Below are 17,847 nucleotides of genomic sequence, written 5' to 3' on the forward strand. Positions count from 1 at the left end.
GGCCTCTACGACCAGGTCACCAAATCCTTAGCCGCAGGGGTAGCAGTGGACATCGTCTTCCCGGACTTTCGGAGGCCTTCAACACTGTCTCTCACCCCGTTCTCATTAAGAAACCGGGGGCTGTGGTGTCGACACCCACACAGCCAGATGTGTCGCCAACCGGCGGGAGGGCCGCACCCAGAGAGCGGTGGTGGCGGGGCACGTTCGGCCCGGAGGGACGTGGGCAGTGGGGTCCCCCAGGCTCGGTCCTCAGGCCTGCACTGCTCAACATCTTCATCAGCGGCTTGGACGAGGGGGTATAAAGCACCTGCTCACATTTGCTGATGACACTAAGAGAGACATCCACAGCATGGAGAATAATCCCCTGGCCGGCAACTCTTGGGTGAGCAGGACTCAAAGAAAGCGAAGATCCTGCCCACTTTGGGCACTTCCCAGCCTCCTAGCCACGTGTCTGCCTCTCGCAGGCTTTCAAATAAATGTTCCCATTGCCTTTCCTTTCCAAAGGACTTTTTGAAATGCACATTTCTGTTGTACTGGGAGAGGCCAACTTTTATTTCTCCTAGATTGACATTTCAGCATTTTCCAGTTGGAAAACAAGGGTAAAAATTGGGAAAGGAGGATTTATCTTCATTTGCTTGCTTTTTAACTTCTACTTCTTTCCTTGGTGGAAAAAAAGGACCCAGGCAAAGAGTGGAGAATCCAAACATCCCCAAACTGAATGTGGAAAACCAGGACACGGCTGCTTCCAACACCTGAAAGGACCAATTTGAAGCCGAAACTCCATGAAAATATTGTTTCATTTTGATCCAAGCCTGTATTTTTCATGGCCTTCACTTTGCTTCCTGCAAAAAGTCTTGCATTTTGATGGAACTTTTCCCAGCACAAACATTTTTCCAACCCAAAATGTGCCTTAGCTCAGATGGTGCCACGCAGCTGAGGGCTCGGACTAGATGTGACCTTTGGAGGTCTGCTCTTGCCCATATCTCCATGGGGCAACAGAGCTGCTAAACGCTTGCCCTAGCCTCCGTACTGCTAATTGCAGAAGAGTCTCCTCTGCCGGACTGATGGTGCCGTAGGCGAGCCCCAGCCCAGTCCTCTGCTGCTTCCATGAAGCTCCAAGTGTCCACTGAAGGCAAGCGACAGGTTGCAGCCACCCACGGTGTTGCTGTACCATAGTCTGCCCAAATACCTGCCATTTAAAGACCCTTCCCCGGCAAAGGCTGTGGGGGAGAAGGTGGAGCTGGAGGTTGGCTCTTGGGAGCCAAACGTGGTTTTGCAGCTTCGTCTTGACCCGTGATACTCCATGCCAAAACCAGCAGCCCCCGGGATGCTGCAATGGGCCGGCTTCCCCCGTCTGCAAGGATCTGGATGCCGGCGTGCGCCCTTCCTCCCCCCACTCGCAGTGCTAACTCCAAGCTCCTTGCGTTGCTCCTCCTGGCAGCCTATTGTGGAGGAGCATTAGCCCTCTATTGTCGGGGTAATTGCCGTAAGCTGTTGATGACAGCAATCAGAAAGCTCGCCTCTGCGTTGTGACAGGCCAAATTGTTCTGCTGCCGCCCTGTCTGCACCCCATCATCTTCCCCGACTGGCTGAGCCACTGCGCTTCAAGCAGAGGCAGCGGGGAAATCACCCACATCGATGCCGGCGAGAAGATTATCCCTTTCGGGAGACGGTTTCCAGGGGAGGGGGGGTCGCACGAGGACGGAGGGGAGCGATCCTTCCCCTCTGTTCCCCCAGCGAGGCAGGGCGCGAGACAGCGGCGATGGGATATACGGGAGGGACAGAGCCCTCCTGGCTTTCGTGGTGCATCGGTATCATTTAGGCTGCATTCAGGCACCAATCCTGGGCCACTGATACGTGCTCCATGCTGGGCGGCTCTGCTGGGACCAAAGGCAGCATCTACCCGCTCAAGAGATACTTGCCTATCTCTGCCAGGCCGTGGCCTTACCCTTCGGCAGGGCCCTGGGCATGGTGACCCCTCTCCAAGCTCCTTCCTAGGTTCGTAACGTGTACATGGACAACTCGTCCCGTGTACAAGTGCCCCAACTGGCCTGTGTGGATCAGGCAGGTCAAAGCTTTTCCATAGAAACTTCCTCCCCCTGGAAGTTCAGGGCAGAGGGCCTGTTCTCAACAACCTTAGGTTTTTCTCTCTAGGAAACCCAGTTTTCAGCCCCAAATCTAGTGGCAGGGGGCAACACAATACAGGTTCCTGGGGGCCAGAGGCTGCGGGAGAGTCCAGTTTTCAGAAAACAGCTGGTATTTCCTGGGAAAAAAAATCCCCCGTTTCCTGCTTAGCAAGACCTGAAAGCCCTGGGACCCCCCTGGGAAACCAAGGCACAGTGCACTTGACCCGCTGCGCAGAGGGGTCACTAGGGCCAGTCGCGGGCTAAGCGCGGAGGGGGTGGGGATGCTGCAACCCAGTCCGGCACAGCAGGTCACTGCTTCGTGGCCCAGCGGCTCTGTGCTCTCCAAGGCCGTGTCCTGCGAATGTGACACCCCAGTGCCACAGTCCCGAGCACACCAGCCCTGCCAGGCGCAGTGGGGAGAGCAAGGCAGCAGAAGCACAAAGACCCCAGCAAGGTCCTGGGCTGCAGTGTCTGCTCTGCAAAGATGGGTGCAACCCCCATCCCGGGGGCTTGTGTCCCCTCGCCCATGCTTCCTCCCACCCAAGGGCTAATAACAGGAGATCTGCTGTCAGGAGTGGGGATTCAGACATGCTCCCTCCCCGGGGCTCCCCTAACACCAGCCCTTCTCCTGCCTGCAAATGCATTCGTCCCCCGGGACCCGGGAGCAGGCTACATTTCATCCGTGCACAGGACCCGGCGCTGATGAGCCATGCCGCAGGATGGGGGAGAAACGGGGTGCAGACTCTGCACCCCTTTGGACCATTCAACTTTGCAGCTCTGTTCAGCTGCCCCCAGAAAGCATGATTCACTGCCAGCTGATGGCTCTGCCCCCCGCCAGGCATGGGCACCCCCGCACCCTTGCGGCGGCAGGAATAGCTTGGCAACCTTTATGGACCCCAGCCGCCCCCTCCAGCCGCCGCGGCTCCCCTCCGGCATGAGAGGACCTGTGAGTCACGATCAGAGGGATCGGCCCCGACAGCTGGGAGCTCTTGGATTATCCAACCTCTAAGCAAAACTAAAGTCAACCCTGACACAGCACCAGGCATCGCACCCGAACCTGCCGCGGGGAAGGCGGGGGACTGCGACAGCCAACGTCTTGCTGCTGCAAAGGGGATTAGTAGACACTCGAGAGAGCCCAGGCAGAGGCTGTGCCCCCGCCACAGAGGACAGCCCCCCCAGTCCATACCAGTCTGAGCATGGGGTCTGATTCCTTCCTGACCTCCAAATGCAGCGCTGATTTGACCTGAGCAGAGGGACAAGACGCACCCTCTAGCCTGGGCTAGCTGATGTAGCTCACACCAGCCCCAGAAAGCGGGTATTTGGTCAGAAAGAGGGTAGTTTGTGAAGTTTAGGTTTGATGGTAGGAAATACCTTCTGGGTATTAAAGCACTGGAACAGGTTGGTGGTGGAGTCTCCATCCCTGGAGGTGTTTAAGTCCCAGGTAGACAAAGCCCTGGCTGGGATGATGTAGTTGGGGCTGGTCCTGCTTGGAGCAGGGGGCCAGACTGGATGTGACCTCCTGAGCTCCCTTCCACCCTCGTTGTCTATGAAGCTCTGATTTTCGTGCTGGAGAAGAGACCCACACAGCACATTGCTCCCTTGGGAGCTGGGCTCTCTTAGCATCCTTCCCTGGACAGTGCTGCCTGGAGCCCCGGTAGGGCCTGGTCCTGCTTGGACTGGGCTGGGGACCAGTGCACACAGGGGACTCTCCCGGATCCCGCTGCCCCCATCCCCGCCTGCCTAGTACCATGGCTAAAACGCAGCTCAGAGACACACGCTTGTCTCAGTGCCCAGGGGAAAATATATGATGCACTTTATCTCCATCCTTTCTCCTTATTTCCTTTGCAATTCTTTGGTCCAAGCAGGGATGAATGCACACGCACATGCATGCACACACACATGCACAGGCACACATGCACACACCTGGGCTAGCACACAGGTGCAGGAGCCAAGCAGAGAGGTGCAAAACCCTCCTGTGGCACAGGTCCCTATTCCTGACCTCCCACACCAGACACCCCCGCTCCTCTCCCCCCTCACTGCCACGACACGTGAGGCTCTCCCGGGCCCCCACGCCACCCCCGGGACCTGGTTCCCAGCCGCGATGAGCTCATGCTGCTTTATATAGCTCTTCCATCTGGCTCCCTGCCATGGCAACACGGCCGGGGGGGCCGTGCCATGAGGCACGTGGCGGCTGGATCCCCCTTGGCCACATCCTCTCGGCTCCCGGCGGGACCCAGGTGCAAGCACCACCACCCCCTGCATACCAGACTCAGCCGGGGGTGCCTGGGGCTGGGTGCTGGCTGGTGCCACAGTGCTGTCACCTGGGTAATGGGCACAGGTGAAGGACTCCCTCATCCCCTGCATATGCCCAGATGGGCTGAATTGCACCCCGGTACCGCCAGCTCCCAGCCCCTACTTGGCCACGGTCCTATCCTCGCCTCCCCGAAGGAACGGGAGACGAACCCGCCACCCCCTCCCCAGCCTGGTCCGCAGGCTCGCTGGCTGGTGTATGGATCTGGGGGGGCCGTGGCATCACGGCTGGTTTCAGGGTCCCGCCAAGGGGCAAGGATGGAGCTGGGGGCAGAAGGTATCTGGGGCGGGGGGATAAAGGGCAGGTGTCCCCCCGCACCCAGTACCTGGTACCGCTGGACTCACACAGGTGGAAATAAGGGGGGAAATCCCAAGTGTGTCACATGTGTGCAGGTGCTTCTGTGTGTCATGCGTGTGCCCCCACACGCAATGGCGACTTACCCATCAGCAGGGCCTGCCGGAGCTCGGGGTGGCCGGCAGCGCCAGGCAGGGATCGGTACAGGGCCTCGCTCTCGACACCTTGGGGGAGAGCCGGGAGCAGAGCGTCAGCCTCGTGCCCCCGCCCTTGCACGCAGCAGGACTGGCCCCGGGCTGAGCACAGGGGGGCTCTCGCTTTGGGGGTCCCTGCCCCTCCCAAGAGCCGTGAGAGTCGGGTGTGTGCAATTGTGTGTGTGTCTGGGTGGGGGTGGGGCGCCCCCTGCCGGAGAGATCAGCACTTCCCGTTTTGTGAGTGTGCGAGCTTGTGAGAGTGGTGTCTGCTGCTGGACAGATACAGCACTGCCCAATGTTGTGTGTGTGCGTACAGGTACCCTGCCCATACATGCACGTGTGTGTTGTGGCCCCTGCTGAAGAGATTCAGCACTACATATTGTGTATGTGCATGTGTGCATGCATTGGTGTGTGTGTGCGCTCTCTGGTGGAGAGATTCACCGCTGCCTAACTGTGTGTGCGTACACGTGTAAGTGTATGCGTGTGTTCACGCACAAACGAGTGTGGCTGTGTGTATGTTTGTGTGTGTGCTGCCTGTTGAAGAGATTCAGCACGACCTATTGTGTGTGTGCAGGCACATGCACCCATGTTTGTGTGTGTGCATATGTGTGGGTGCGCAGTGCCCTCTGCTGGAGAGATTCAGCACTGCCTATTGTGTACGCATATGCATTTATGTATGTGCTGGTGTGTGTGCGTGTGCGCACACACATGCACAACTGTGATTGTGTGTGTTTGGAGAGGGGCTTTAGCTGGAGAGATTCAGCACTGCCTCTGAATGTGCATGTGCACATGCACAAGTATGACTGTATGTGTGTGTGCGTGCGTGCATGCGTGCGTAAGTGGTGCCCTCTGCTGAAGGGATTCAGCACTGCCTGAAGGTGCAAGTGTGATTGATTGTATATGTGCGTGTGTGACAGAGAAAGAGAGGTGCCCTCTGCTGGAGATCGATGTGGCACGACCTAATTTGTGTGTGCTGCACATGCATGTTGGGCACGTGTGCCTGTGTGCGCCTGGTGTCCCTGCTCGAGATTTAGCACGGCCCATTGTGCGTGTGCATGTGTGCGCGCAGGTGCCTGTGAGTGATGCCCTCTGCCAGCGAGATGCAGCAGTACCTAATTGTGTGTGCCGTGCACGTGTGTCATGCCCGTGCAGGTGTGCGAGCACAGCGCCCCGCTGCAGAGACCCCGTGGCTCCCCGCAGCAAGAGGGTCCGCCGGGACAGTGGCCCCCCTCCCAGCAGCATCCCCGTGACCCGAGAGCGCGGAAAACTGCCCCCTCCCCTGGCCAAGCCAGTGCCGGGTGCCCCGTACGAGGCGCCCAGACTAGGGGTGGCGCTGGGGGCCAGGCCCAAGCCGGGTCCAGCCGGGACAGCGCAGCGCTGGGCTGACAAGCAAGCCTCAAGCATGTCTGGCGTGGGCACCTCCGTTTCCCACCCGCGCCCGTGGACCGGCTCAGTGGGCGCTGGCGCCAGGTGTCTGGGCCGGCTGCAGACCCCGTCGTTCTGCCTGCCGGTCATTAGCAAATCCCGGGTGTCCTGGAGCACGGACGGGTCGTGCCGGGGAGGGGGTTGCAACGCGCGGCACGACCTACCTTGTTTCTCCAAAGCTTCCAGGAGCCTCCTGATGGCCACAGGGGCTTGCTCGGGGAGAGATGTGTGCTCCGCGGCCTCCACGGGGCCTGCAGGGGAGACAGGACAAGAGGGGGTGAGTGAAGGAGGCGGAGGGCAGTGCAAAGCAGCTGGGTTTGGGGCAGAGATCCAGACCTCCTTGGCTGGACCTCCCAGACCGCCCGTCTTGGTCCTGAACCCCTCCCCTGAGGTCGGTCCAGCCCCTGCAAGCAGCCTGAGACCCCCCACAGCCTCCCTGGACGGCTGGGGTGGCCATGCCGTGGGAGATGCTCTCGGCAGGGGCCCATTCAGGCCAGGCAGTCTCGCGGCAGGCCAGCCCCTCGCCCACTGCTGCCACGGAGGCAACCTGCCAGGAGCAGAAAGAGGCTGCCTATGCTGCATCCACTGTAATGGTCCTCCTTGCTGGACCCTCTCCGCATGCCCGGGAGCTCAGTCTCGGTGTCTGGACCTTGCACTTCATCACTGCGAATGGGTCTGTGCTGCACTCCCGACATGTGCTAAGCGTGCACCAAGGTCTTGGCATTGCCCGGGCTCCACAGGGGCACTAATGCAGGGATGCACCTCTCCCGGACATCACAGACCCCCTCCCGAGAGGCTGCTCTGTCCGGCCCACCCACCGCCACTCCGTCCCCAAACGACCCGGCGGACAATGCCGTGCATGCCTGGCCCTGCATCAGCCCAGCACTTGGTGCAATAAGAGATCCCCCAAAGATCTCTGGGCCTGGCTTTACAAGTCCGAACGCAACTCTCCGCAGAGGAGATGCCACATGCAGAGGGTCCGTCACGTGGAGGGGGGCCCGTGGGCCTGATCTGGGCACGGAGCACTCATCCAGCCTGCACGGCCGAGGAGACTGACAGAGAGTCTCCACCCCCGGTGCGCAGGGGTGGGTCCAGGCGGGTGCAGTGGTGCGTCTGCACCCCCCTTGGATTCCTGCTCTGCCCAAAGCTGCTTTGCAGAGGCTGCCCAGCCGGGGGGGGCTCCCCTGGGGGAACACCCAGCGGGCCCCACTACCCCCTCTGCTCCCTGGACTCTCCCAGCACCGCCCCGAGCCGCCCCGGGAACACCCTGGGTTCTGCGTGGCAAGGAAAGGGACTTGTCTCTCCGCCGCCGGACGGCTTGAGTTTCTCCTGGCAGGAAGGGCTGTGCGCTGACGCAGGGCCTGGCCCAGACAGGGAAGCTAAACCTGGTTTCACTTAGTATCCCGAGTTGAAAGAAGAGCCAGCAAGTTCCCAGCCGGGGGGACCGGACCCTTTCCAGCTGCTCCCCACAGCCGCGGCTGCGGCCAGCTCCTAGCAAGTTATTCTAGGGGCATGGGGGGGCAGAGCCTGGGGGCTTCATCATCCTGCCCAAGGCCACTGCCATGGGATATAGAGCCTGTTACCCCTCGGTGTGCGGACACGCTGCTCTCCCTGTGCATTAGCTGCGCAAGCTGACACATCGTGCAGATTTCTGCCCACCCTGCGCTAGCACAGCCCCGGGGGCAAGACAGCCAGCCCCCATCGCCCACTCGCCGGCAGCCCCATTCGCCGTGTGCCCGTCACAGCTGGATGCGGTGCCGCTGGCAGTGGCTACAAGCTACGTACCAATGCAGAGACCTCCAGCGCTACCGGCCTGAGGGGCTGCAGCTTGAATCAGAGTCGGGCCTTGCCGGCTCAGCCTGACACACCCCGAGCCCCCGGGGACCGGGCCCAGAGGGGACATGCACACAAAAACAGTGAGATCCCACACCTCCTGGGGCAATGAGTTCCACCAGTTAACTCCGCTTTGCAGTAAAAAGTCCTTTCTTGTTCGTTTTAAGCCTGTCACCTGCTAATTTCAGCGGTGCCCCCTCTTTCTAGTGCTCCGGGACTTGGTGAACAACAGGCCCCTGCTCCCCGTGTCCACCCCCTTGGCAATTTTATAGACCTCCCCCCAGCCCCCTCCTTTCCTGACACAAGAGCCCTAAGCGTGTTTAGTCTCTCCGGGTCCAGCACCAGCCCCCCATCGTGTTGGCTGCCTTTCTCCAAGCCTTTTCTAAGGCTCCTCCACTCCTCCATGAACCCAGAGCCCAGGCACAGGCCCGGGCTCCCTTCCTACCCCCCACCGTCGCATTTCTAGCCAGGCAGCAATGAGAGACTCACTCGACTTCATCGGTTATTATCTTCTACCTGATCCCTACTAAGCAATTTATCCCTCTTCTTTTTCATGGTCTCCATGTGCCACCCAACAAGCTCGCCCTGGCTCTGCCATGCCGCTGCCTGTTGGCTGCTCCTGGTCACGAAGCTCCTATTTCGCAGCCCCACAGATGGCGTTTACCTCCCTGCAATGAAGTTATATTTGTTTTTGCTTCAGTCTTAAACTGAAGAATCCAGGCCCCTACTCCAGCCTTTGCAACGGCTGACCTCACAGCCTGGCAGGGCGCGGGGAGTGTGACCTGCCAAGTGCGACTAACATTTGGCAAAGGCTCTCGGCCTCCTTCCGCCTGCTGCTGTGCTCTGGGGCCAGCTGCTGGGATGGAAACGGGCACTGAATCCCACCCGGTTCGGTGGCCCCACCCCAGGCCTGGCCAGCCCTCTCCCCGGCTAGGTCCCAGCCTCTCTTTTTCCTGCCTGGGTGGGAGAGCGGGGGTATCCCTCCTCAAGCACCTCAGAGCATGCACTAGCAACCGAGGGCAGGCGTTGAACTCTCCCGCCTCCCTGGGCTTTGAAACAGGACGGGCCAAGAGCTACACCAGCTGAAAGCACCAGGTCAGCGGGGAGTCAGCCGAGGCCAGGAGCAAGGCGGACCAGGAGCCGGGCTGTTAAGGGACCAGTTTGCAGCTGGGAGGATCAATTTGCAGCTGAGCTAATAGGGGACAATTTGTGGGGACCAGTTTGCAGTTGCAAGGACCAGTTTGCTGCTAGGCTGATAGGGGGCCAGTTTTCAGCTGAGCAGATAGGGGACCAGTTTGCAACTGCAAGGACCAGTTTGCAGCTAGACTGATAGTAAACCAGTTTGGGGGGAGCTGTTTGCAGCTGTGAGGACCAGTTTGCAGCTGGCCTGATAGGGGACCAGCTTGCGGGGGTCTAGTTTGCAGTTGCAAGGACCAGTTTGCAGCTGAGCAGATAGGGGACCAGTTTGGGGGGACCAGTTTGCAGACACAGGATGAGGCCCCTGGCTGCAGAAAAGCCTCTCTCTCGAAGGGCTGCGGGTACAGGCAGCCGCTCCAGGCGTGGCTGGAAGCCACCGAGCGCTGAGCGGCGAGGTTCACAGGGGCATCTGGGACCACGAGCACGAAGGCTGAGCGTCGGCTCCTCACGCCGCACCTCCCTCGCTGCCCAAAACTGCCTTCTGACTCAGCACGTCTGCGCCCCGGCCGCTCGGAGCCACAGCCCAGCGGAAAAGCACGCGGCCTCTTTCTCTCCCTCTCTTGCTGGCCAGCCCGGCTCGGGGCCAGGCCTGTCCCAGCTCCTGCAACCTCTCCAGCAGCGCTTCTCAGCTGCGTTAGACTGGGGGGAAGATGCTGGCCGTTTTCCCTTGCGGTTTTTGGATGGTGGAAAAAATCCTAGAGCCACTCTTTTGTTGCAGAGAACTCAGCGAGCCCCCGACGGGGCCGAGGGGTTTGCATGCTCTGGCTTCCTATGTGACATCGCGGGGTTTATCCCGTGGATCACCTCTGCACACGTCGTGGTGCTCCCTGAATGGATCTCGAGGCACCCCGGGGGCTGTGGCACCCGGCTGAGAATCACCGGCCTGTGTGATGTGTTTATGGCTCGGGGGTGCATGATCCCGAGCAGCCCTTGAAGCGCTGCCAGGGGAAGTTATTCCAGCCATCACCTGGGCCTAGGTCTCTGCTGGCCCGAGGTCCCCCGTTCTCGCAGGCACTGACTCGTGTGGGATTCGGGCGACTGTCCCCGGGAGCAATGCAGACCTGCTGTGATCCAGGGCCCTGTCCCTACCCCCTTGGCTGTGCAGAAGCGCTGGCCCAGGCGTCACGAGTTCGGCGCTGACTCTCTCTCTGGCTCCCTCCCAGCACTGGGACGGTTTCTCTCTGGCAAGAGCACGCAAAGGACATGCCGACTCCTTCTGAGTTCGAGGCGCTCGTCTAACGGGGGAGAGCCGGCGGAGGCACTGGGTCTGGGAGGGGACGGGTTTGATCCTGCCTCGGGGGGCTGGACTAGGAGTGACCCTTGCAGACCCCTTCCAGCCCTGCTGTGCTCGGACTCGACGCCCCGGGGGCTTAGCACTGATTTACGGGGCAGTGGAGCAGCCCTCGGCCTGCCGCCACCTCTCCATGCGTCCGTAAGGCCTTGGGAAGCTGCACGTGAGCCAGTCTGGGCTCCCAGCTATGGCTCTGTGCATCAGTGGAGGAAAAAAATCAGGGCACAGGAATGGAAAAAAATATCAGGCTTTTCTTGTGTCACAAAGGTCTGACCAGTCCACGCTCTATTCATGGGGTGCTGCTGCCCGCAAGCCCGCAGCTCTGCCGACTCTCCCTGTGCCACTGATCTCCGCGCTCGGCGGCAGCACGGTTTTCGGTGCAAGCTGCATTTGGGGGTAAGGGCGTAGCGTGGGGCAGTGGCAGGGGGATCCGTGCCCCGCGGCAGTGGTTGGCTGTTAGACCAGGCCAGCGAGCCCTGGGGGAGGATGGACAGTGCAGCCTGCATCCAGGCACGGGGCACTGGATGAGAGAGACGGCGAGCTAGATGGGCCCTCCAGAAATCGTCTAGACCAACCCCGGGGCGGATTAGGGGTGCAGTGGTGGACTTGCACCCTGCTTTGCTTCCGGCTCCACCCAAAATTTAAAATCAACCTCCTGGCCGTGGCATTTCTAGCCAGGCAGCAGCGAGGGGGTGACTTGACTTCATAGCTCATCATCCTCTACCTGATCCCTATTAAACTCCTTATTCTACAGGTGTGAATGACTCTCCTTTTTGGAGAGTCATTCACCATCCACCCACCAAGCTCGCCCTGGTTCTGCCATGCTGCTGCCTGTTGGCTGCTCCTGGCCACAAAGCTCCTATTTCGCAGCCCTGCAGACTGTTTTAACTCACTCCAGTGAGGTTATATTTGTTTTTGCTTCAATCTTAAATGGAATAATCCAACCCCCAGCCCCTTAGTAACGCTGCTAGATTATTTTTTATGGGAGGAACATGTGTGTTGTGTTACATGCGAACACGCACCTCACCCTTTGCACCCCACTTGTCAAAACCCTCGATCCACCCACGGTCCAACCCCCGCCCGAGGCAGGATCAGCCCTGTCCAAACCAGGCCAGGCCAAGCCACTGTCAATGCAAAGTGACCCCAGTCACGCAGCGCAGGGCATCACACCTGCCCCAGCCACGAGGAAGGCAGGGGGACCACGGCTGCCAACCTCCTGCTGCTTCAAAGGGTGTTAATATCTGCTCCAAAGATTCCTGGCGCAGGCCATGGCCCCGCTGCAGAGGAAAGCAACCCCTCTCCTCCAGTTTGTCCCAGTCTGAGCATGGGGTCAAATGCCTTCCTGACCCCCATTTTGGCATCAGCCTGACCCTGACTGGAGGGGCGAGACCCCCCGCCAGGACTCTCGGGGTTGAAGTCCCAGAGCAGCACTGGCACAGCCCAGGTCGGACTGGAGGAGGAAGATGCTCCTGAGTCCGTGTCTGCAAAGGGGTATGCGAGTGAGGGAACCACCTCGTCCAGCACAGACGCACACAGCGAGGGGCATCCCCTGCTTCGCAGCCCCCTGCCTCTCCCAGCGGCCCAGACACCATGAAGCAAATCCAGGAATGGAGGATGCCAGCTGTGTAAAATCCACCCCCTTGCTCCAGCAGAGCAAGGGAAGGCATCCGGGGCAGTGTGACCTCGCAGCAGCGGCTGGCTTCGGGTGGAAGAGGCTTCTCCATAAAACCCCCTGGGGGGAAGGAAAGCGGGGGCAGGAAGGGCTGAAAGGGCCCAGCCCCCTCCGCATCCACATTGCTGAGCTCTCCTGGGTCTCATCAAGAGCAAAGCTCTGGGGACCTGACCAGGCCTGGCTAAATCCGCTGGGAAGGCACGCTCGCCTGGCTGTATCGGGGTCTTCCTCTCCCACCATGGACGTGTCCGGGTGCAATCCTCCTGGTGACCCTCGGGCCCCTCTGCGTGGACTCCACGCTGCGCTGGGGATATGAAAAGCTCGGGAATGCAAGGCCTTTCCTCCACTCCCTGCATCCTTTCGATTTATTCATCTGGCTGGAGAAGACCGAGCAGTAGTGACCACAGCTCCTATTTTGGACTAAATGGGGCATTGATCACCTCTCCCCACTGGCCATGGCGTAGGGGGACTCTTAAAAGGGGCCTGCAATGGGAAATGCACGCAGAGGCTTTCATTTCTGCTTCTCCAGGAGACAGGCGGAAATGTCCCAGGGCCTTTCCCTTCATCGCGCCCAGAGGGATGGGAGGAGCGGGGGGATGCTGGACTCGCACGGGCGGCGAGAGAAAAGCAAGCGAGCAGACAGGAAAGCTTGCAAAGAACATTTTTTCCAACCATTTAGTTGGCCTAATAAAAAAAAAACCACATTTACCCAAAGAACCTGGTCAGTGGACGGGAAGGAGCTCGTGCATCCTTCACCCTGGGGAAGGAGCTTTTGCTACCCTGGGCTTTGCCCTGTGCGAGGCCTATTTAACAGCAAGGGCTTGGAGAAAGGATCTCTGTCTGAGCAGCAGCCGTGTCCCCCAGCCACGGTGGGAAGCTCTGCTGCTCGGCTGGGCCCGCTCCATCCTCCAACCAAACTGTCTTGGTGACGGGGCGTAGGGGGAGGGCGCGTGGAGCTTTGCCCGTGAGCGAGAGAAAAGGGAGCAGAAAGCAGAGCAGCACATCAGGCAGAAGAGCCCAGGGCAGGGAGGAGCAAGCACAGGCAGACTGGCAGGGAGCAGAAAGCCGTAGGCATATCCATCCGTCTCCCCTCCGGGGCGCAGCCCGCTGGACCACGCTGCCACCGGTGATGCCGGCGGCGATGGCGGGTCTGGAGATGAGGGGCGCGGAGGGTTTGCGGGCCAAAGGCGGCGCAGGACCTGGCCGGGAGAGAGGGCGCCCTTCTGGCTCCGCCGGGCTGGCACACGACAGAGCCAGCGATGCTGCCACATTGCCACGCCGCTCCCCGGGGGAGACGAGCCGCACTGTGCCAGGCACTGTACAAACCACGGCTCGCAACCCCAGCGGCGACAGCGGGACGAGCTCCGTGGCAAAGCGACCCCGATCAGCAGGAGAGAGCCGATTATCTGTGAGGCCCGTTAAACACCCGCCACTCCGGTGCTGCCGGCCTTGCTCTTATCTCCCGTTTAAATAGCAACAGCGCTGAGCTCCCAGAGGCCGACGTGGGGCCCCGCAGCCTCCGCCGTCCGAGTGCTTTCCGAGGGTCGGGGCTGTGTCCGTGCCCTGCTGTGGCTGAGGGACAGCGACCTCAGCATCACGTTTGCACTCAGGAGAAGCCCTGCTGGGAGGGAGACCACGGACTCCGAGTCCACGCTTGAGGTGGGATCCCGTCAGTCCCGTTTATCTTGCGAGCTCCTGACAGGGACCGGCGTCCCCGGGAGCGTGCATCCAGGCGTCCTCGACCGGCTGGGCGGGAGGAAGGAAGCGGTGTGGCTGCAGCTTGACAGAGAGGTGAGGTAACACGACCGAGGCCACATGGGGACGCCAGTGGCAGAGCCAGGAATGGCCCCAGACCCTGTTGAGTCCCAGTCAAGGCCTGCCCCCCTGCCGTATGTGTCCTGCTGCTGCACTCCCTGCCCTTTGCTTTCCACAACAGGCTGTGGGGAGGGGACCGGGCCCCTGGGCTGCTGGCAGCGCTGCCTGCAAACCATCCCCTAAAAGCCACAACCGACGCTCAGCATAACTCTTCATAGGGTCTTTGCAATCTCAGGCTGGAAGAGGCCTCAGGAGGTCACAGCGAGTGCAGCCCGCCACTCCAGGCAGGATCAGCCCAGCCATGGGTCGGTCCAGCCTGCTCTTGAAAACTGCCTGGGGTGGAGACTCCCCACCTCTCTAGGTGCCTGAGGGGGGCCATGCACTGGACCAGAGTCACAAAGTCCCTCCCAATCTCCAGCCTTAGTTTCCCCTGCTGCAGCTTGAGGCCATTGCTCCTAGTCCTGTCCCCTGCGGCCACAGTGAAAACCCCATCTCTGTCCTCTCTGTAATCGCCTTCCAAGCTGTTGAAGGCCATTATCAAATCCTCCTCAGCCTCCCCTTCTCCAGACCCAACCACCGCAGCTCTGCCAGCCCATCCTCATCAGTCGTGCCTCCTGACCCCTGATCATTTGGGTTGCTCTGTGCTGGGATTTCCAGCCAGTATGACCGGTCATGCTGACAAAAGCCCTTGCCATGGGGTTGGCAATATTTGGGAGCCACAGGTCAAATCAGAGCAGCTCCAGCTGGAGGAAGGCTGCCCCGGCTCCCTGCCCCAGTACCAGCCCCCAGTGCTCTGGTTTTTCAGTCTGGAGGATGTTGCTGGAGCCAGGCTGCAGGTCGCCGACCCCTAACAGCGAGGACTTTGCACTGCTAACTCTCTGCCCGGAACAGGGGAGGGCAGCACCCCAAATCCTCCTCGAGCTGCCCCATCCTGGACCCGCATGGCTCTTCCAGACAGAGACGAGCTTCCTCCTGGCCACCGCCGCTGCCTCCACCAAGGCTGCTCTTCATTTCCCAGCGAGGGAAGCTTCCCATCCGGGCATCCCAAACCAAACGGGCCTCCATGTTGTCAGGCTCCAGGACCCCCCCTTGGACAATGCCAGCTCTGCTTTCGCTCGTCTCTTGGCTGCGGTGAAAGGCTAGAGCAAGTCTTGGGTTGGGAGGAGACGGCAGGTTTTGACCCTCTGGATTCCTGTTTAAAATCTCTGGGTTGCTCTTGTGAATACACATAGGTGCTTGCTACCGGTGCTTAGGTTGCGTGGGCCCCCGCGGCGCCCTTCAGAGGCTCTCCCAGCACCCCAGAGTCACCTCGGTCGAGAATCACGTAGGACGCTGGGAGAGGAGTCTCCACTTGCCTCCTTTCAAGCAACGCATTTCCCCTCTGCCCACATTTATTCAACAGGGGCCGAGCCTGAGCAGGTGACAGAGGTGCAGATGGGTCTACAGGACGGAGGCTTGTGCCTGGGTTGGAAGCAGGCGACAAGTGACCTGACATCCTCCACGAGCTGCTGCCTCCATCGCCCCAGCCGGCGGTCAGCGGTTCTCCTGACTCGCGATCAATGGCAGCGGGGGGAGAAGGGTCTCTCCTTTGTCCAGGTGCTCATGAGAGGCCCGCATGGCACCTAACGAAGCAGGTGGACGAGTGTGTGCCAGGCTACCTGCCCTCCACGCTTCAGCTGGGTGCATGCCATCTCTCCGCACCCCAGCTCCCACTGCAGAGGCTCTCGGCACCCGTGCTCAGGGGAGACCTGGGGGCAGCATAGGGCCAGTGGCACACAGCTGAGCCATTCCAGCAGCATCAGAGGGCAAGGCCGTGCAGCAGACTTAGCAGCCATGTGAGCAGCGGGAAGTCCCCATCTTGCATCAGCCAACCAGGGACAAATTGCAATGCTGCATCCTGCTCCTCTCTCCCCACCGACACTGGAGGCTCCTGGCTTCAATACTCAAGCTCCGCGCGCCCAGCGATTGCAGAGAACGGTAGTAGCGTAGACAGGACCCAGCCGCAACCTTGCTGAAAGCTCCAGCAGCCCTGCCCTGTTACGGGGACACAGGTCCCGTGTCTAGTACAGCATCAAGCCGTGCCCCAGCACGGGGGAACTGACATTACAGGCGCCGGCAGAGACAGGCCGGTGCGGCAGGCGGGTCCTGGACGGCAGCTGGGAAGGGAACGGCGCCCTTTGTCCCAGCCCGACCCTGCTCGCACGAACCGGGGGCTCTCTGCGTGCCCATCTCTGCCAATACCCAGAGCCCTGCTCTCAACACCTGCCAGCCTGGAAGAGGGTCCTTGCAAACGCCTGGTGCCCAACTGCGGCTGGGTCTCTCCGCAAGCATGGAGGAGCTTCTGCAAGTACCAGAGCAAGGGAGGGCAGGCGGAGCATTTTGCGGGGAGAGCACGGGGTGTGCACCGCCTGCTGTGGGGAACGGCAGGACAGAGCCACAACGCCGTGCACCCCGGAAGGCCGGGGGTGTTGCTTTGGCACCTGGGGCAGCGGGTTGCCGCGAGACCCCCAGGCCTCGCCACTCCCTGCTCACAGCCATGGTGCCGTGTGGCTGCATCCTGCCCCGAGCTAGAGGGGTTCAAGAGCCAAGGTTGTGGGGGACAGGAGTGCCCTTCTCCTCCGCACGAGGCTGGCATGTGCTTCCCTCCAAACCCCAAGGTACTTACCTCGAAGCTGGCCGGCAGGAGCCCCAGGTGGGGCGGGTGGCACGGGCCGGGGCCTGGCTTTGGGGGCGATGGCCATGACCCTGACGGGCCCCACGTACTCCACGTAGGTGCCTGGGAAGTCTCCGCGCTCCTTGGTGCGCTCGTTGAGGCCGCTGAGCCAGCCCTGGGGGCTCCGCTCGTCCCCCTCGGGCAGCCCTGCCACGCTCACCGTCAGCAGGTCCCCGGGGGCCAGCGCCAGGTCTTCGTCCCGCGCCTTTTGGTACTCGTACAGTGCCCGGTACTGCAGCCCATCCTGCGAGGCCATGGCTGGCGGGGCTGGGCTGGGGCCCTCACTCGGCCGGCATCGAGGGTGCGGAGAGCGGGGGAAGGTCTTGGCTTCCCCAAGGTCCCCGTCTCTGCGGGGGCGAGAGAGGAGCTGGGTCAGGGGCTCAGCAGCTCCATCCTGTCCCAGAAGCAGGCAGGAGCCGGGGGGCTGGCGGGAGCCGGCTCCGTTGCAGCCAGGAGCGCCGAGAAAGCCGCGGCAGGGGGGCCTCCGGCGGAGGGTGCGTGGCGCGCTCCTGGCACCCCCGGCTCAGGCGCAGCCGGGACCCCCCAGTCCCTGCCAGCTCCTCGCCAGCCCCGGGGAGCGGAAGCTAGCTGGCTGAAGGGGGAGTGGGGGGGAGGGGGGGGAGGGCCGCCTTTCCCCGCCTTCGGGGGCAAGCGCACACACAGACATGCCCAAATGCACAGGCACACATTTCCACAGGCAAGCCAACGCCTGCCCGCACACACGAACACACGCACTTGCTCATGCATGCACACACGCACAAACGCACCCGCACGTTCACGTGCGGGTGCACACACTCGCTCACGCACCGCACCCGCACGCCCCCCGGCTAACCCCCCCATCAGGGCGCCCGCAGCCCGCCTCACCGCGCCACGTCCCGGCTCCCGGGCGGCCTGCGGAGGCTCCCGCGGGCCGGGGAGGGGCTGGCTCCCGCACCCGCTCCCGCACCCGCGGCCCCGGCCGCTCCCGCACTGCCGC

General features: G+C 61.3%; 1 protein-coding gene across 1 annotated transcript in view; it reads right to left on the bottom strand.

Annotated features, from left to right (window-relative positions):
• Nucleotides 1-17,194, bottom strand: part of PIK3R3 (phosphoinositide-3-kinase regulatory subunit 3) — a 129,099-nt gene extending 111,905 nt beyond the window's left edge. Inside the window, exons 1-3 of the mRNA XM_019531351.1 lie at nt 16,824-17,194; nt 6,515-6,601; nt 4,878-4,955 (exon numbers count right to left, since the gene is read on the bottom strand). Coding sequence (XP_019386896.1) covers nt 4,878-4,955; nt 6,515-6,601; nt 16,824-17,127 — 469 coding nt within the window. The 5' untranslated portion in view covers nt 17,128-17,194. The remainder of the gene's footprint in view (nt 1-4,877; nt 4,956-6,514; nt 6,602-16,823) is intronic.
• Nucleotides 17,195-17,847: the final 653 nt, after the last annotated feature.

This window comes from Crocodylus porosus, unplaced genomic scaffold (genome assembly GCF_001723895.1).
Source record: "Crocodylus porosus isolate Cpor-Errol unplaced genomic scaffold, CroPor_comp1, whole genome shotgun sequence".
Classification (NCBI taxonomy): domain Eukaryota; kingdom Metazoa; phylum Chordata; order Crocodylia; family Crocodylidae; genus Crocodylus; species Crocodylus porosus.